Source organism: Muscardinus avellanarius (genome assembly GCF_963383645.1).
Source record: "Muscardinus avellanarius genome assembly, chromosome: 12".
NCBI classification, from domain to species: domain Eukaryota; kingdom Metazoa; phylum Chordata; class Mammalia; order Rodentia; family Gliridae; genus Muscardinus; species Muscardinus avellanarius.
Window position 1 is genome coordinate 75,275,988 of NC_137798.1, and position 20,669 is coordinate 75,296,656.

General features: G+C 46.2%; 1 protein-coding gene across 1 annotated transcript in view; it reads left to right on the forward strand.

Annotated features, from left to right (window-relative positions):
• The window catches only part of TTC9 (tetratricopeptide repeat domain 9), a gene marked incomplete at both ends in the record, with an annotated part of 28,695 nt that extends 18,213 nt beyond the window's left edge, over positions 1-10,482 (forward strand). The window contains 2 exons of the mRNA XM_080707419.1: positions 7,628-7,810; positions 10,403-10,482. Coding sequence (XP_080563545.1) covers positions 7,628-7,810; positions 10,403-10,482 — 263 coding nt within the window. The remainder of the gene's footprint in view (positions 1-7,627; positions 7,811-10,402) is intronic.
• Between the last annotated feature and the right edge of the window lie 10,187 nt (positions 10,483-20,669).

The following is a 20,669-nucleotide window of genomic DNA, read 5'->3' on the forward strand; positions in this document are numbered from 1 at the left end:
GTATCTGCGGCTGGCTGCAGGCCTGCGATCCTCCTGCCTCAGCCTCCTAAGCACTGGGATTACAATCATGCAACACCACTCCTGGCTTCAAAGCTGCTTTTGCAATGTCCTCTAACATTTCCCCATCCCAATATGGAAAATACAATTTTGGGAAGAAAACTGATCAGTAAAACCAAGCATCGACCCTAGATTTGAGAAGCACTGGGGGCAAGTAGTTTAATATATGTCCTAGATTATGAAAGGAAAATGAGAAATTCAAAGAGAGTCATTTTCTGCACTGTGGGCACAAGTGTTTGTGTATGCAAAAGAAAATCAGCATCTTTGTGGAAGGGTGAGATTGAGCAGATCTGACCTATTCTCAGAAATTTGCTTTAAATAAGCCATGGCTTTGTGTATATATCACACACTGCATAGAGTATTCAAGGTGGAAACTTTTTCCAATTTATGTACACATTGCTGGGCCAACCTGTATTTGATAAGTGGCTTCCTAAAGAACCCACATTTATGATAATCACTTTTTGTCCCAGCACTGTGTGGGGATTATAACATACATTAATTATCTCACTTCATCAGCCCAAGAACTCCCACAAAATAGGCATTATTATCTTCATTAAACACGGAGCAATGAGACCCAGAGAGATTAAGTAACTTGCCCGAGGGCCTACGCTGGTAAGTGGAGGAGCTCGGATTCCCGCTCAGGACTGTATCCCCACACCCAGCACTGACTGATCTGCAGCCAGATCACCCCAGAGCTGGCACAATACCATGTGCCTGTTCAGTTTGCAGTTTGCTTATCGTATATTCTGGTTGTTAACTATTCTGCACTATCTCTGTCCTTTTTCTTACCGTGCCATTGCTCCTTGAGACAAATTTTAAAGCAAATTCAATCTCTTGGCACACGTTTGCAAAACATTTCCCATGCAACGTAAAGGCCACCCCCCTGGACTCACCTCATAAAGGAGTGACCAGGAGGGTGTATTAATTTCCTAGGGCTGCTGTAATAAATTAACACAAACCAAGTGGTACCAAATAACAGGGATTCATTATCTCACAGTTCTGGTGTCTAGAAGTCCAAAGTCAGGAAGTCAGCAAGGGTAGTTTCTCCCAAGGGCTTCGAGGATGCAGCTCCAGCCGCCCTCCAGGTGTCTGACAGCCTCACGCCTCCCGGCATCTCTTCATAACGTCTTTCCTGTGTGCAGGTCTGACTCTGTGTCCAAATTTCTCCTTTTTATTAAGGACACTAGTCATATTGGATTAGAGTCTACTCTAATGATCTCTTTTTTTTTTTTCTTTTTGTGATGCTAGGGATGAAATCCAGGGGCCTTCTACTTCCGAGCTATACTCCCAGACCTATTTTATATTTGGAAACAGGGTATCGCTAAGTTGCTGAGAGCCTCACTAAGCTGAGGCTGGTTTCGAACCTGAGTGATCCTCCTGTCTCAGCCTCCCAAGTACTGGGATTACAAGCATATGCCACCATGCTGGGCTAATGATCCCCTCTTAACTTAACCTCTGTAGAGACCCAATTTCCTGCCAGGCATGGTGGCACAGGCCTGTGATCCCAGTACTCAGGAGGCTAAGAGAGAAAGATCTAAGGTTCACAGCCAGCCTCAGCAAGACAGGGAGGCCATCTGCAATTTAGTGAGAACTTGCTTCACAAAATAAAAAAATAACTTAGGGCTAGGGATGTCGCTCAGAAGTAGAAGAGAATGCTCCTGAGTTCAATCCCCGGTACCAATAAATAGATAAATACATAAATACATAAATTGAGCTGGGGATGTAGCTTGGAAGTAGAATGTTCCAGGGATCAATCCTCAGCAACACACACACACACACACACACACACACACACACACACACACACCAACCCTATCTCTTAATAAGGGCACATGCTCAGGTACTGAGGGACAGGACTCCAGTGAGTCTCGGGGGGAGGACACCAGTCAGTGCAGAGCAGCAGCACAGCCTCAGAGCAGCTCAGGTGGCTCCTTCCTTCCTTCCCATCTAGTCCCTGCTGCCTTTCAGCTCAGCAGGTAAAGGCACACCACAGTGAGTCAGCCTCAAGAAGAAAGCCAGTGACTCTTGCACTCGCTCTTCCTCTCTTCTGGCTTCCCTTTATCTCATGCCAGTGGGTGGCATTGTGCCCAGGCAGTCACTATGCCCTGCATGCACCAGGAAAAACAAACACACAGCCGGTGCCAGCGTGAGAAGAACCTGACAGGTTATAGCCAGAGGTCTTGGAGTGGTTGTTTGGGGGAACATCAAACTTAAGATCTTCTCTGTCCGTGTGCATGGCTGTGCAGAGGGGCTCTAGAAGTCACTGATTCTCTATGTTTTTATGACCATAGATACCTTTGTGGAGCTAAGAAAGACGGCCAGCTCTTTTCACAGACTCACACTCCAGCCACCCAAGTTGGCAGTAGAGGACGAATCTCCGTGGGGGAGAAGGGTGGCTGGAGATTTACAGCTCCAAATCTTGTCCTCCAGAGTCACCTTTTCCTTAAGTTACCCTGGTCACTGTTGCCCTGGTCATATGACCACGCTGGGCTCAAGGAAGGTTCTGTGTCCATCCTAGCACTCATTCCCCAACATGAATGGGGTTTGTCTTAATTCTCTACAACCTGGTAGTTTCAGGCCACAGCATTCTGAAGTCCCAGAAAGCCCAGAAAGTTAATAACATTTTGTTCAAAGAGCATCTAGATACAGTTGTCTTAGAACCTGGGCCCATCATCTCATGTCCACATACGTATCTCCTGAGCCTCTTTTGAATTCAGATATATCATTAGAGTTCAGGCCACGCTCATGCTTTTGTTCTCAGGAACAAGCTCCCTCTCCAATCAGTCCAAGACCTGCCTTCCCCATTCCTCAGCAACCTTCAGAAAAAATCCTGCCTTAAAGCCTTGTCTCAGAAGACCACATCATAACCTCATCCAATATCTGTGAGGGTTGGGGGGGACCAGATGGGAAAAGAGGAGCAACCCATTCCTCAGCAACCTTCAGAAAAAATCCTGCCTTAAAGCCTTGTCTCAGAAGACCACATCATAACCTCATCCAGTATCTGTGAGGGTTGGGGGGGGGGACCAGATGGGAAAAGAGGAGCCGTCTCGCAGAAGCCCTCTTGACCACTGCCTTCCCCATCCTGATGGGCACCACAGAAGATGGCTCACCTCACTTCATAAAGGGCACAGAGTTCCTTTTGAAGAGAAACCTGTGAAAGAGTTGTGTTCCATTGTGATCTGCTAAGGGCAAACATTTGTATTCATAGGCCATCAGATCTAAGAGGATGGCAGAGTGTAAATATTTAGTGAGGTGTCGGCCCCTCATTTTACAGATGGGAGATGGAGGTCTGGCAGGGGAAAGCAGTACTGTAGTGGGGGCTGGTGGCGAAGGGAGGGGACCAGATCCAGCTCTTCTGCTCCCTGGTCCAGCACTCCAGAATATCGATGTGTGCGATACAGCAGAGTGTGGGATATGTGGTATTACAAGCCTTAATTCACAATTAGTGGAAGGACCCTTCTTGATCATCAGTAAATCCAGAACGACAGGAAAGATCTAGATAAAGGGCTCCAACTTAGCAAGTGTGGGCAGCAGAGAGAAAATAAGTCAGAGGTTCCCTACTGCTGCTCACTTCTGCCTCCAGAACCACCAAAGTGGACCATTTCCTCTGCTTTTCTGTCTCCAAGCTGCCCAATCACCATCATTTCATCTACAACTCCACCGTAGCCTTGGGATAAAGTCCCAGATCCCAGGCACGGACAGAAGGTGTTTGTGGGTCCTGGTTCCTCACCTTTCCAGCGTCACCTTCTCTTACCCTTCCCTCTGACTTTCTGCCTCAGCCTGGCATGGCTTCTCAAAGTTCTCCAAATGGGTCATGCCTGAGCGGGCTCGGTGGCACACGCTTGTAATCCCAGTACTTTTGGGAGGCTGAGACAGGAGGATCGCAGGTTCAAGGCCATTGTGCATTAACATAGGGAGTCATTGTTTCAAAATAAAAAGGACTGGGGGGTGTAGCTCAGAGGTAGAACAGAAAGGAAGGAAGGAAGGAAGGGAGGGAGGGAGGAAGAGAGAGAGATAAGCCGTGCTTGTATGATGTCTCTTTCTTTGTCTAGAAAACTTCCTCCATTTCACCTAGTGGGTCCTCAGTGGGTCATTTGATCTCCCCAGGGGGTATCTTTGGCATGATCTGGAGGCCTTTGAGGCATTTTGGGGGTATTGTTACAACTGGCATCAGTGATGTTGCTAAACACCCAACAATCCACTCAAGACATCCACCCATAACAAAAAGGTGCCCAGCCCCAAAGAGTGCGGATGCCGAGAAGCACTCAGGCTTCAGAGCTTCGTTGAAATTCCATGTCTTCCACCTGCCCAGAGTTCTTTGGATGAGGCTGAAGGGGTCCTTCCCTTCTCCGTCTGATTCCACCCTGCCCTCTCCTTCACAGCCCTTGGCCCACTCGTGCATATTTGAGATAATGTGACCTCTGCCTCCCCCACAGCTCGCTGGTCCCAGAGGACACTGTAGAGTGTTGGCCCATCACCCAGCCCATCGTCTCTTGGCACCCTGCCCAGCCGGCCATCCCTTTTTGCCTGTTAGTCGTGAGGCACAGAGGATGGGAGTTTGCACAGATAACCTGTCTCTCTCCCCGGGGGCTGTGAGCGTTTCCAGGGACCTCAGATGCAGGCCACAGACACCCCAGTGGCCTCGACAGTCTCGGGAGCCTGGCCGAGACGGGCAGGTCTCCTAACTCCACCGCCCTCTAGCTGAGTGACCTTCAGCAAGTTATTGGATTTCTTTGGAACTCCATTTCATCATCTATGAAAGAAACATAAAAATAGAACATGTTTCATAGAGTCGTGAAGATGAAAAGGCAAAAGCGTATGTGAGGGACTAAACTCCATCTCTGATGCTGGGCAAGGGATTAATAACTGAGGAGGTCACAGCAGGGACAGCGTCGCTCACTGAGGGCCCGCTGCACCTGCAGGCCCTGGTTAATGGCCCTGGGGGGAGGGAAGGAGCCATCGGAAGGCAGACTGTCAACCTCTTCTTAAGTCTCTCAACTTTCTCATGCGCCTTTGAATCCTCCATCTTTCCCAGCGCATGGGCTTGTTACATGCACCATCAGCTCCACACCCAGAGCACAGAGATGCCTCCACACCACTGGCAGCTAGGGCTGAGGGCACACTGTCTCCCCCTCCCCCTCCAAATCCTCTTAAGAGCCCTGTCCTGGTACCCTGGCTTCTTATCTGGATTCCACCTCCCGCCCCAGCTTTTCCCTGGACGCCAGCCAATTTCCTGGTCTCCCAGGGCCCTGCCTGTGGTATCAGCAGGGGTTCCACACCCTGTAACCATCCTGGCCCTATGTTCAACCTGGCATGAACTCTGGTCACAGCCAGGTATCCTGGTTCCCACCGGCTTCCTGCAGGGTATTAGAAACAGTTCCTTTTCCCTTCTGGGGGCTGTTTCCAGTCCGCTTTGCTTCCTTTCCCCACTATTTTAGATATTCAGAAGCTGTGTTTTAAAGAAACAAAGGTCTGTTTCCTAGCCTGCTCAGCTCGGCAAATAGAAGTGTGTGTTTGAAGATGGAGGTCTGGACCGGAAGAGGCTGCCAGGCCTAGTCAGAGAGGATGTCAGATAGGGCCCGGGGCTGCTGTGCGCAGGAAATCCTTTAGCTCTGGGAGCAGCTGTTGGCGCCAAGTCCCACACAGGTAGCAGTCGGTGGTGTTCACGCCCAGAAGCCTTTTTACAGAACCTCTCCCTGTCTGCAGAGTTCCAATAACACGAGGCCTGGAACGGAGACAGTGGGGCCAACATCCTCCCTCTGCTGACGGGGGAGAGGGCGAGCATGAGGCAGCTCCTGGGAAGGAGTCCCCAGTGCAGCAGAGACCTAGCTCTTGGTGAACAGCAGCTGCACCTCTGTTGACTCGCTTGGCCCTCTGCCCTGCTGCAGCCAGTGAAACCCGACAGGTTAGTTTCTAGATCTAACCTGATCCTCTTTCACATCCTGGTTCTCAAACCTTCAGCTTAAGAGCCTGAGAAAGGATTTTTTTTTCCCCCACGAGATGTAATGACAGGTCCAATCTCTTAAGAAACTCAGCGAGTCTGATACCTGGGAAGCTATTGAAGGGATCAAAACAACTGAAGTTAGACCCCATAGATTAGAGCCAGCACCTGGCCTCTGTCCTGAGGACACTTCTTCCTATCTGAGCACAAAGAAGGGACCTCCCATCAGCCTCCCCCTCAGTTCACTCCCTGCCCCACCTGGTCTTGGTGGGGGCAGCAGCTTGGCCTCCTAGTCTCTGTCCTGACTCACTTTGAAAAAGTCAGTTCTCTCTTGCTGTCTTCCCAACCTCACCTCCTGCCTCTCTTTTTTCTTTTTGTCTCTTTGGTACTGAGGTTAAACCCAGGGACATTCTCCCTCCAAGCTACACCCTCTGCCCTTTCTATTTTTATTATTATTTTTTTTGAAACAAGGTCTTATTAAAGTGCTGAGGGTCTCAGCCTTGAACCTGCAATTCTCCTGTCTCGACTTCTCAAATACTAGGATTATAGGCATGTGCCACCACGCCTGGCCCCCTCTCTCTCTTTATTAACTCCACCAAAGTATATAGCACACCTCTGTGCCCTTGGTCAATGCCTACTAAATATTCGAGTGACTGAATAGAGTCAACTTAGCTCACCAAGGCAGAGGATAGAGTGAGGTTCTTTGGGCCCAAGTTCCCATCACTCTCCAAGCTCATTCAGTCACCCTCCAGGGACAACCTCACCCTGATCCCCGCCCCGTGGCTCAGAGTTGGTGAGGAATACCTTCAAGGGAAGATGGTTTTGTCAACTATAGCTATTTATGGAATGAAGAGGGGTCCCAGCCATGTACCCAGCAGCCTCAGGGAGCTCCGTCTCCTGGGACGCCCTGTATCTCCTGTCCAGAGGGTTGCTTTGTATCAGCTGGTCACCAGCCTATCAGAAGGCGCCTGCTCTTAGGAACTTCAGAGACAAATAAGGGTGAAAAGGAAAAACAAAGGCTTCTCTTGATGGGAGTCAGATGTCTCTGGTACAAGGCTAAATAAGGAGAATGAATAGTTAAAAAACTAAAAAGAAAGAGAATTACTAGTAATATTGCCATGTGCATTTGGCCATACCTGTTATCCCAGTAATTGGAAGGCTGAGACAGGAAGATTTCAGGTTCAAGGCCAGTCTCAGCAATTTAACAAGACCCTCAGTGACTTAACAAGAACCTGTTTAAAATTTTTTAAAAAAGGGCTGAAACCTGTAGATAGAATGCCCCTAGGTCTAATCCCCAGTATCCCCCTAACACACACACACACACACACACACACACACACACACACACGGACCCTATCTCTCATAAAAGTCCCATTCTTGGCTACTGAGGGTTAGGACTCCAACGTGTCTTTTAGGGGAGACATCATTCAACCCCAAACACAAGGCCCCATAACATGCTCCTGGTCGCATAGCTCCTTAGTAACGAACCTAATCCTGCAGATGACATGTGTCATAGCAGAGCCTCAGGGGAGCCCCAGCACTGCTCAACCTTGTCTGAGATGAAGAAATGCAAGAGAGACATTCAGAACCTGCTACTGTTGCACTGATGCTCCCTCCTCCCCTCCACAGCATGCCTGCTCCAGGCCGAGCTGGTAAACTATGAGCGAGTCAAGGAGTACTGCCTCCGAGTCCTGAAGAAGGAAGGGGAGAACTTCAAAGCCCTCTACCGGTCCGGCGTGGCCTTCTACCACCTTGGGGACTATGATAAAGCACTCTACTACCTGAAAGAAGCAAGGACCCGACAACCAACAGGTGAGGCAACATCCGCCATTTCTTCCAGCCCACTCTGGTGGCTCCTGGGTCCCTCACTGCAGCCACAGCTTCCAAGGCTGGCAGGGCCAGGTGGGGGCAAAGATAGCAAGCTAAGGGTGTGTGGCAGCCAGGCTTGGGGGCACATGACTGTAATCCCAGGATTTGGGAGGCTGAGACAGGAGGGTTGCAGATTCAAAACCAGCCTCAGCAACTTAGCAAAACTCTATTTCAAATAAACGCATATTGAATTCTTACCTAGGGACACAGTTTGTGTAGGTGAGAAGACTTGGCCCCATCCACAGGAGCTCACTTCTAGTGGGTGAGAGAGAGTAAGGCGATCTGGATGCCCAGTATCTTGCAGGAAGCAAGCCCTGCCGTCTTCACTTAAATCCCATTCCATAACCTGTGTGCTACATAGCCCATCATGGACATCAGCTCAGCCAATCATCCATGTATTTATCACACAGATAATCACTTAGGCTGCACAGTGGGCCAGGAACTATTCTAGGTGGAGTGTACACAACAGTAAACAAGGGAAAGTTGCTACCTTCAAGGGACTTAGGTTATAGTGGAGGAAAATGGACAGTTAGAATGGACAAATAAATGATGTGCTTTTTGGGGTTTTTTTTGTGTGTGGTACTAGGGATGGAACCCAGGGGCATTCTACTTCTGAGCTACACCCCCAACTCTATATTTTATTCATTATTTTGAAACAGGGTCTCACTGAGTTTCAAAGAGCCTTACTAAGTAGCTGAGGCTGTCCTCGAACCGTGATCCTCCTGTCTCAGCCTCCCAAATGCTGGTATTACAAGCATGCGCCACTATGCCTGGCTAATGAAAAGTAATTTAAACTCCTCAAGTTAAAAAATTACATTCAACTAATATTTTTTGATCATTGTATTAAGTGCTTTTGTACATACCTATTTCCATCCTCATTGGAACTTAATAAGGAAGGTATTTCGATCCCCAAGCATTAGAGTCAGATGTACCATTTACTATGTGTCTCCTCGGGCATCCTACTTAATCTCCCTGGGTCCCAGTCTTCCATTTTATCACAGTAAGAATGAGAATGTATGCCTTGCAGGACTGTAGTGAGGATTAAATGAGATAATGGAGGTTAAAAACCTGGCATGAGCCAGGTACAGTGGTCCATGCCTGTAATCCCAGAAGCTCAGGAAACTGAGGCAGGAGAATCACAAGTTTGAGGCCAGCCTCAGCAACTTAGCAAGACCCTTTTTCAAGATTAAACAATACAAACCAGGCGTGGTGGCGCATGCATGTAATCCCAGCATTCGGGAGGCTGAGACTGGAGGATCGCAGTTCGCAGACAGCCTCAGCTACTTAGTGAGGCCCTCTGCAACTCAGTGAGACCTGGCTTCAAAATAAAGAATAAAAAATAGGGCAGGGGCTGTAGCTTGGAGGTCTGATGCCCCTGGGTTCCATCCCCAGACCCTCAAAAAAAAAAAAAAAAAAAGTAAAAGATTAGGCCGGGCGTGGTGGCGCATGCTTGTAATCCCCGCGCTTGGGAGGCGGAGTCAGGAAGATCATGCAGGTTCGAAGCCAGCCATGCTGGCTTAAGAGACCCTGTTTCCAAAAATAAAAAAGTATAAAATAAACAAAAAGGGATAGGGGTATTGCTCAGTGGTAGAGTGCTTGCCTAGCCTGCTCCAAGACCTAGGTTTGATCCCTAGCACCAGAAAATAAGTCAATAACAACAACAACAAACCTAGCATGAGGTAGAGATTCAAAAATGAGGGTAGAGTTGGGTATGGTGGCACAAACCTATGATCCCAGTTCTTAGGAGGCTGAGTCAGTAGGATAAGGGGTTCAAGACCAGCCTTAGCAATTTAGCCAGACCCTCAGCAACACAGTGAACCTCTGTTTTAAAATAAGAAAAAGGGCTGAGGGTATGGCTCAGAAGTACCATACTCCTGGGTTAAATCCCCAGTACCAAAAAGAAAAGAAAAATGAAGGTTGTAGCTGGGTGTGCAGCTCAATAGTAGAACAATTGCCTAATATGTGCAGGTCTGGGTTCAATCTCCCACACTGCAAAAAAGAAAAAAAATTATGTCTTATTTGGAAACAGGATCTCATTAGGTTGCTGAGAGCCTTGCTAAGTTGCTGAAGCTGGCTTTGAACATGTGATCCTCCTGTCTCAGCCTCCGAAGTACTGGCATTACAAATGTGCACCTGCCTGGCTAAAAAAAAAAAAAAAAAAAAAAAAGAAAAAAAAAAAAAAATATATATATATATATATATATATATATATATATATAATAGTAAGAAGAAGGTTGTTTGTTGCAAATGAGACTTGAGAAGTTGGTAACTCACCTGAGGTTACCAAGCAGAGTCTCAACTAATTGTGCTGACTTGGGGATTACTGGATTGCTGCTGCACTGAAATAGGAGAGAAATTCTCCTCTCCTCTCCCCCTGCCTGTCCCCTGGGTCACTGTGACTTGTGTACATTTGCTAAGGGACCTTGGCCAAGTGAAGACTCTGGCCTGGCCCTGGGCTGCAGACCTTGCTTTTGCCTGATGTAAATGCCATCTTGACCCCCCTGAACAGTCCTAAGCTATGTTTCTCTCTCACAGACACCAATGTGATTCGGTATATTCAGCTGACGGAGATGAAGCTCAGCAGATGTTCCCAGAGAGAGAAAGAAGCTATGTAACTAGGAAGCCCCTCCAGAGCCACGCCCACACCCATGGGCCTTCCCAGGCCCCTCTGGTGGAGAGCCCCTCCCCCACTTCCTCGCTCCCCTTCTTCCTCCCGAAGCTCCTCAACTCTATGAAAAGGTGAGAAGCACCTTTGGAATCTGGAGGGCTGCCCACACATGGAGACATCCTCTTCTCTGACAGGTCAGCGACTGAGAGGGGCCTGACCTCCGCAGGCCAGCTGGGGAGGAGTGCCACAGGCCGGGGATGCCATTGCAGCTTTGACTTTGACCAGTGTGTCTGGCAGGGGTGCTATCCCAAAGGCAGCAGGCATGGAGCCTGCCATCCCTTCCTGATAGACCAGAGCATCTTGAGGCAACTGTACCCGACCCAGGGAGGAGATGGACACGGCAAGCATCGATTAAGTCAGCACAGAGACTGTGATTTTGTACCCTGGAGTCGTGCACTCCCCTAGTTACCGTAGCTCTGCCACCATCCCTCATGTGTCTTGGCTTGTGCTTCTCTGTCCCTCTCGGAGACCTGAGTCTCTGCCAGGACTCACATGCCATCAAGGCCCACTCGCGTGCCCTCGGGTGACCACACATACCATTCCCCCGGTGCCCAGCCAATAGGCAGCTGTCACAGCAAGAAGGGCAGATGTAGTGAGTGGGCCAAGGGTTGGAGCGGAGCAGACCCTGTAGGTGATGGGGGTGGGTAGGATGGCAGCAAAGGGAAAGCATTGAACAGGCTGAGGGTTGGACTGTGGACAATTTAAGTGTAAATAAAAGTGAATCCCAGGCACAGTCCCTGTCATTTCTGTTGGAAGCAGCCGGCTCCTCACTTGTACTCTCTCCCCTTATCGCCAGAGAGAGAGAGAGCTGCTTCTAGCCAGGCAAGATGGGCTTCCCAAAGCAGCTGGCCATTTGCCCTGGGCTGCACACCATGGGAGCTGTGGCCTGTGTCCTATTAAGAGGGTGCTGGGATGGCGGAGACTGCCCCGGGGCTTTGCTTTGTGGGAACTTGTACAGCCTCTTTTGATGGAATTATCTGGACTCACTATCTTAGCACATAAAATGTGTTCAACAAATATTTGTTGAATGAATAAATTATGACTGCAGACTGACTCTCCTGCCTTAAACTAATTTCATCCCAGCCTAGTCTTCTGATACTTATGCTCTTTATGCTACGCCATGTTGCTTCAGTCAAACAAGAAACATTGACTGAGGGCTTATTGTTCACCCACTTAGTGCAATATGCTGTGGGACGTAGGATGTAGTCCCCATCTTCAAGGAGATGGATGAATTGAGAAATGCATATGATATTATCACCAATGACACCTTTAATTTATATGATGCTTAAATGTTTTCAAAGCACTTTCATGTATTTTTCGTGTGATTAGTGAAATGATATTGTACAAGATTACGATATATACAGATGCAATAATGTTAATAGCTAGGATTTATTAAATGCACTATCTTCAGATCTTTACATGGACAATCTCATTTCTTTCATGCAGTCACTCTGTGGGATACAATTCCCCAGTGATGGATAAGAAAACGGAAAAGTGAGGAAATTAAGTCTCCCAAGGTTGCATGGTCTTAAGGGACCATAGCTAGGATTTGAATCAGGCCTGTCTGACTCCAGAGCTCTAGCTAAGAACTATTCTGTCCTCGGCTGCATCTCTATACATGTTCTGATGGGCAGTTACAACTATGGGAAAGCAGGACCATATCCATGAAGCCAAAAACGTTTCCCATGGCAATGATGGTGCCTGGGCCTCCTCTTGTGTTTATCCAAGGCAGAGAAAGACCAGAGATGGGAATCCCCGGTGGTCAAAGCAGCAAGAGGCCAAGAGAAGACAGCCGAGACCCAGCAGTTTGTTTTTTCTTTTTCTCTGTGTTATTCCATTGTACTTGCTGATGGGTCCTGCAGGTATCTAAACAACCCACCTAGCATTCCTCACCCCACCCCTAGCACTGAGGAAGGACCACAATTATAGGGACAGACCAAAAGGAAACGCAAAGTTAATTATGGGTTATGTGTTTAAGCAGAGGCTGCTCTACAGTAATGGCCGATCGCTGCCCAAGGACCCACAAGCCAGCAGCACAGGTTATATTCACACAGCTCCCCAGAGGCCTTCAAAGAGGGCTACAGGATGGTGCCAGCAATATCCGGGGGTCTATAGTTTCTTGTCCTCTGGAGAAGAGTAAAAGGAAAAGCCAGGCCAGCTGCCACATTCCCTCCTCCTGGTCCTCTGCCCCTCCCACATCCTTCTCTCTCTCCTCTTCCTCTAAAGTAGCTTCCCAAAACCCCCAACTCAAAACTGCCCTCGGGCCTAGCACTGGCATCTGTGCAAAACTCATCCATTCCCAAGCCTTCAATCCGGAAAGTTCACAAGTTGGCAAACTGTTAGGATCTGAACAATGAAGATAAGGTCAGAGCTGGCCTGCAGAACCAGTTCACAGTGGCTGGGTCTTTCTTTGTTCTTCCTGTACCAGAAAGGGCTCTGAGTAACTATTCCCTACATGGAGACAGGAGGGAAATCTTGCTTAAGTGAAGATACTGGGACTGGGCTGGGCAGAAAGGGGTTAGACTGTTGCTACCCCAAAGAGAAAGCTTGGAAACCAGAACTCGGTGAGGACTACCTCTCAGGACCTCATAGAACAAATGCACAGGCCATTAGCTTATCTGGTGGCACATGCTGGTCAAAACTCCATTCGCGGCCGGGCGTGGTGGTGCACGCTTGTAATCCCTGCTTTTGGGAGGCAGAGACAGGAGTATCACACAGGTTCGATGCCAGCCGTGTGCGCTGGCTTAGGAGACCTTGTTTCCAAATAAAAATGTAAAAATAGGTCTGGGAGTGTAGCCTGGAGGTAGAAAGGCTTCCAAGAACCCCAGTACCACAAAAAAAAAAAAAAAAAAAACTCCATTCACATTCACTTTGACTCAAATTTAAGTGATGCTCCCCTTCTTCCCCCCCCCCCCAAAAAAAAGCTGCCTGGGGTATTGGTTAATGTTTGGGGTGTTTAGGGCAGAATTTTTTTGTGTATTTGTTCAAGAGACTTCAGAGAGCTGTGAAGCAAAATCAGGAGTGTTTACCTTACTAAATGTCCAGCTTTCTTCCCTCCATCCCTCTTAAAAACAGGGACTGTGATTTAATCATACACTTTGCAGATGTCACTGTTGAAGTTCATAACCATGGATCTAAACTGCATGGTCATTTCCTGCCTGGACTTTTGTGATACTCTTTGAGGGAAAAAATATTCTTTGTGTTTAATTAGGAAAGTCACATATGTGGATTGTAGAAAATTTAGAGGAAAAAGAGACAAAATTCAATACATAATCCTACCACTCAAGAGGGCACATTTTTATCTTTTTGGATATATCTTTCAGTTATTTTTAATATAAATGTATACACATACATGCACAGGTTTTCTGTTTGTTTGCTTTGTTTTTTGTGAAAAAATTGGATCACATTGTATATACTCTTTAATAACTTACTTTTCATAAATGCATATTTATATTTTAGAATAGGTAATAAATACACAGATACAAAATTCAAAACGTACAAAAAGCTCTGTACTCGAGTAACACTTCCTGCAGTGTCTACCAACATCAAATTTCCCCCTAATTTCTTGTATATCTTTCTGGAGATATACATTTTCAAATGTGTGTGTGTGTGTGTGTGTGTGTGTGTGTGTGTGTGTATGTGTGTGTACTTTTGCTGTACACAAATGATAGCATATTAGATATACATTTGGCTCCTTCTGTTACTTAATCTATCATTAAACATCTTTTGCATGTCTTTCAGACTTTTTCAATAGCGTTTTCACTGTATGAATGGGCTCATATTTTTTAATCAATCTCCAAATAGTGATCATTTCATTTGTTCCCAATCTTTATTGTAAATAATGTTGCAACAGACATTCTTGGAGCTACATTTTGCACAAATCTATATCTATTTCCTTAGGATATAATCTAAGAAGGAAATTGCTTGGCTATTTTTAAGGATTTTGGTACATGTTGCCAACAGTCCCCCCCCCCAAAAAAAATTTTTTAACAATGTCCTATTTGCAGCTTCCAGCGATTCTATTACCTGCAGCCTGACCCTGGGTAGTAACACGCACCAAATCTCTACCAATTGGACAGGCAAAATAATAGTATGTCAATGCCATTTTAACTTGTGATTTTAGCTTTATCAGTGAGTAACATTTTCAAATGCTTATCGACCATTTGTACTTTTTTTTCACTGTGAACTTCCTATTTACTTGATATTGGTATGTTTATTATTGATTTGTAATTTTAAGGGTATAATTTTGGCCAAGAAATGCTGCAAATCTGCTTTCCAAGTGCTTTGCTTTCCGATTTTGTTTATGGTGATTTTTGACATACATAAACTCTTAATTCTGCAATTAATTTGTTTCTCTGCTGCCAGCTTCTCCTGCCTCTAGTCTCTTCTCTCATTTCTGGCCGGATGACCCCACTAAGTCAGGATATGATCATGTCCTTCCATGTGTAAATGCCACACCTCTTAACATAAAGGTTTTTCATGTCTCTGGCTTCCAGGCTCACCTCCTAGCCCTCTTCCCAAGGTATGCCACCTTCCACTGCCGCATAGCCCTGAACCACTGAGCTGGGTCTTCAGGTCTTCCATGCTGGTTGTTCTACCTCACTGGCAGTTTTCATCTCATCCCCCTGCCTTTCCTTGCTAATACCTGCTAATCTTGATCTGGGATCACTTCTTCCAAGCCTTGGTCTGTGATCCCAAAGCAACACAAGCCTGCCTCTGCCCAGCTATCACTAATTGGGATTTCCTAGCCACACTCATCTCTCCCATCGCCTGGCTGTCTGTCCCTCGAGGCAGGCGCTGTGGTTTGCTCATCCCTGTAGCCAGAATGTCCAGCACAATGCCTGGCACATTTTAGATGCTCAAACGCTGTTGAGCATTGAGCCTGCAATGGAGGAATAATAGATTCAGCAGCAAATGAGACTTATAAAAGCTGGACTGGACTAGATCTATGCTTCTGAGAAACGAGAAGTCACAGGAGATAGGAGTCAGCAGAGAAGCCATGTATTCCATCACTGTGCTTTCCAAAACATCACAAACACTTAGAAGGACTTTTTAAAAATACATAATTCCAGTACTCAGGAGGCTGAGACAGGAGGATCACAGGTTCAAGGACAGCCTTGGCAACTTAGACACTGGAGGTGTAGCTCAGGGGTAAAAGACCACCGATTTCCATACTCCAGTACCCCTCCTACAGAGACACACAAAGCAATAAAGATAAAAATACACAATCTCAGGCTCTGCTTCAGACCCAATGAGTCAGACTCAAGAAGATACTGCTTAAGATACTATAGTTTTTAGGGTGCTCTGAAGTGATTCTGAGGACCAGGAATGTTACGGGGCCCCTGACTGGCAACCGATTTCAGAGCACTCACCTCTACCATTTCAAACCATGTGATACTAGAGCGACTAGGAGCTTTATATGAATCCCAGCTTTAACATTTACTAGCTATTATCACCCCAGGGCAGTTGCTTAACTTTTTTTGACTTTCATTTTCCTAATCTGCACATGAAGAGAGTATTATATCCCTTAAAAGGATATTGAGAGGATTAAGAAACAACTGTCTCCCAGCTCAGTGCCTGCTACAGAGTGATCACAGAATACGCATCCATTCCTTCCCCCACCCTCCCCAGCCTCGTTTCCTCATTTATAGTGTGGCTGCTAATACCTATGTATTTATAATCCTCTGCTCTGCACTCTAGAAGGAAAGGCTTTCCCATCAAGCCCTTGGGTTATTCTCTAATCATACAAGACAAATGCTTTGTGAAGAGGGTAGAATAGGGGACAGAGAAAGCCCCAACCTCCACCCCAGGCCCTCTCCAGGCATAGCAGACACCCCAGAGCATCCCATGGGAATAATCCTTTTTTTTTTTCTTGTGGTGCTGGGGATGGAATCCAGGGGCCTTCTACCTCCAAGCTATATCCCCAGACCTATTTTATATTTTATTTGGAAACAGGTCTCACTCATTTGCTGAGAGCCCCACTAAGCTGCTGACGCTGGCTTCGAACCTGTGATCTTCCTATCTCAACCTCCCAAGTACCGGGATTACAAGCGTGCGCCACTTCGCCTGGCTCACAATGGGAATAATTCTGATTGTTCAAGACCAGTGGTACTCCAGTCACGTGAAGGTACATGACAGTGTATTTCCTGACAGTCTACCCACGGGCCAGCAGCCTCTGAGCTGCAAGAAGACACTTGTCAGTAAAGAGAGCGGTCATCGCCCACTATCCTTCCAGTGCCCTTGGTATCCTTGGTATCCTTGCACACGGCTAGGGGCTGCAGCTGCTTTGGTTAAGATGCTCCACACTCTGTCCCCAAAGCCAGCACCAGCCCAGGGCAGGCAGCAGAGGCAGGGGAAATGCGTTCAGTCATCAGGCATGGCATAGTTCAAATTACCGAGTCAGCATTGAAAAGTCCCACTCTAAATGGACTGAAATTGGATTCTATTAAAAACCACATTTAGCAAGGCCCTTGGTTATTAATATTTGCTAAGACAAAGAGGAGAGAGAGGAGGCGAAGGCTACTGGAAAAGGTTGGGAATCTCAGCTGCTGTCAAATTGCTTTACTGGAAGGGAGCCTACATTTGAAACCTACACTTGCCCTGTCTTCAAAGTCTTGTAAAACATCAGGGCTGAAAAAAGTTTGAAGTTCAACAGTCCCACCCTCCTGTCTTACAGATAAGAATCCAACCCTGAGAAGGCTAATGACTTGTTCAAGGTTACACAGCTACTGAGTAAGTAGAAAAGTCAGAACTGGAAGTCAGGCCAGACATTTTTTTGACAATAAACTTAGTACTCTTTCCACTAAACCAAACACACTCACAAAGCATCTAACTTAAAAAAAAAAAAAAAAAAAGCCAGGTGTGGCAACACATGCCTGGAATCCTGATACTTGGGAGGTTGAAGCAGGAGGATTGCAGGTTCGAGGTTAGCCTCAGCAGCTTAGTGAGACCCTGTTTCAAAATAAAAAATAAAATAGGGCTAGGGGTTTAGCTCCTACGTATAATGTTCCTCGATTCAATCCCCAGTACTACAGAAAAAGGGGGCAGGGAGGCAGGCATGATGGCACACTCTCATAATCCAAATACTTGGGAATCCAAGACAAGAGGATCACAGGCTAGCCTCAGAAGCGTAGCAAAATCTTTTGCCACTTAGCAAGACCCTATTTCAAAAAGAAAAAAGGGCCGGGTGGTGCCAGGTGACCTAAAGATTGAGGTTCACGGACAGCCTCAGCTACTTAGGAAGGCCCTTCGCAACTCAGTGAGACCCTGTTTCAAAATAATAATAATAATAAATAGGCCTGGGATGTAGCTTTGAGGTAGAATGCTCCTGGGTTCCATCCCCAGTACCACACACACACAAATTGTATGATTATTAAAGACTGTAAAATTATTCTCCTCTAAAGAAAAAAAAAAAAACACTGTCCTCATTCATTTATTCCTTATCTATCATTCCTGTGACTCCAGTAGCAGGTTCACCTGGGGCTTACAACCTACAAGAAAGAAAGAAAAGCAAACCACAGTGTTGATTCTGTGTGGGAAGTGTACCCGAACGTGCACACAGAGGAGAGACCATCAATTCCAATCCCAGAGCATCAGGGAAGATTTTCTCCGCGGTGGAGCCTCTGGTGGAGCAGGAGTCCTCTGAGATGCGGCAACCCGGCCTTTACCTGGCTGTAACCTATGAAGATGTGAGACGGCTTCGTGAGCTGTCTTCCTACTATTTTCTTGGTTTTTCAGGCCTGGGCTTCAGCAGGCCTGCATAGGCCCAAGGACTGCAAATCACAAACCACCCTGCCAGCTATACCTGACTAAATCTCCTCAGGTAGAAAAGGGATAAGTGGCTGCACGTGTTTCCTGTGAGTGCATAAAAAATATGCTTTGCTGGGCATGGTGGCGCACGCCTATAATCCCAGGATTGGGGAGGCTGAGACCAGAGGATTGCGGTTCGCGGACAGCCTCAGCTACTTAGTGACGTCCTCCGCAACTCAGTGAGACCCTGTTTCAAAATAAAGAATAAAAAATAGGGCAGGGGTTGTAGCTTGGAGGTCGACTGCCCCTGGGTTCCATCCCCAGACCCGTGAAATATGTTTTTTTAATTAAAAAAATAAAAAGTAAAAAGAAACAGGGAAAATGGCTTTTAATAATATATTCCAAATAAAAATAAAATTTAAAAAATGGCCAAAAATGCCGGGCATCACACGCTGGTAATCCCCGCGCTTGGGAAGCTGAGACAGGAGGATTGCACAGGTCAAAGCCAGCCTCAGCTACTTAGGCTCTCAGCAACTTAGTGAGACCCTGTTTCCAAATAAAATATAAAATGGGTCTGGGAGTATGGCCCGGAAGTAGAAAGCCTCTGGGTTCTACCCCCAGTACCACCAAAAAAAAAAAGAGGCCAAAAATAATAAAATATTCAAGAATCAATTTAGAAAAAAAAAAAAAACCACTGGTGAAGAAAAGTAAAGGAGGTCAAAATAAATGAAAATATAGCTTATGTTTATGAATTGGAAGACTATCATTAAGATATCAATAGTTCCCAAATGATCTTCAGATTCAACATAATTTCTATGAAAACTTCAACTAATTTTTCCCAGAAATTGACAAATTGATTTTAAACTTCCAACAGAAATTTGAGGAACTCAGAATAGCCACAAAAATCTAGAAAAACTGAAAGTCAGAGGACCTGCACTTCCTTATTTTAATACTTACCTCAAAGCTACAATAATCAAGACAGGGAGATACTAACGTAAAGATAGACAATAGATCAACAAATAGACATGAGAGTCTTAAAATAAACCCTTGCACTTACAGTAAATTGATTTCCTACAAGGCATCAAGACAAATTAGTGGGGAGAGTCTTTTCAACAAATGGTGCTGGAGCAACTGGATAGTCAGATGCCAAAAATGAAGTTAGGCCTCCCCCCGCCCTGCCTTGCACTATATACGGAAACCTGCTGAAGTGGATCAAAGGCCTGAGTGTCGGAGCTAAAACTGTAAAATTCTCCATGACCTTGGATGGGGTGATGGGTTCTTAGACATGACACCAAGACACAGTGATGAGAGAAAAAATAATGCTAGGCTGAACTCCATAGCTATGAAAATTAAAAAATAATGACAGACTGAACTTCACAGCCATGAAAATTAAAAATGGGATTAAAAGGACACTGTCAAGAAATAGAAACTCACAGAATGGAGAAAAAGTTTGCAATTATATATCTGATAGAGAACACATGTCTAGAAGATGTAAAGAACTATGACTACTCAACAGTGGCAAATAATCCCATATTAAGAAGGGCAAAGGACCAGGTATGGTAGCATACATCTGTAATTCTAGTACTTAGGGAGCTGAGACAGGAGGATCACAGATTCAAGGCCAGCCTCAGCAACTTAGCGAGACCCTACTCCCAAATAAAAAGTTAAAAGGGCTAAGGTGTAGCTTGGAGGTAGAATGCCCCTGGGTTCATTCTCCGGTACCAAAAAAATAATAAAAATAAAATGGGCAAAGGAACAGACATTTCTCCAAAGATAAGCAAATGCCAATAAACACATTGAAGATGACCAACACCATTAGAGATTATTAGAGAAATGCAAATCAAAGCCACAGTGAGCTACCACTTTCTGCCCATTAGGCTGGCTATCTTTAAATAGAATGAGAGCAGCCAGGCATGGTGGTGCACGCTTGTAATCACAAATTTGGGAGGCTGAGACTGGGGGATCGTGGTTCAGGGACAGCCTCCGCTACTTAGTGAGGCCCGCTGCAACTTAGTGAGACCCTGTTTGAAAATAAAGAATAAAAAATAGGGCAGGGGGTGTAGATCAGAGGTCGAATGCCCCTGGGTTCAATCTCCAGTACTGCAAAAATAATGACTAAATAAATAGAGAGAAGGCAGTTGAGACGGTGAAGAAATTGCAATCTTCATACACTGTGGTGGTAACAGAATATGTTACCAGCTGCTGAAACAGTCTGGCAGTTCCTCGGACAGTTAATCACAGAGTTACCCTCTATCTCAGCGACTCCACATCAAGCCCATACCCAAGAGAACTGAATATATATGTCCACACAAAAATCTACATGTTACACCAGGCATGGTGGCACATACCTGTAATCCCAACTACTCAGGGGAGTGGGGCTGAGGC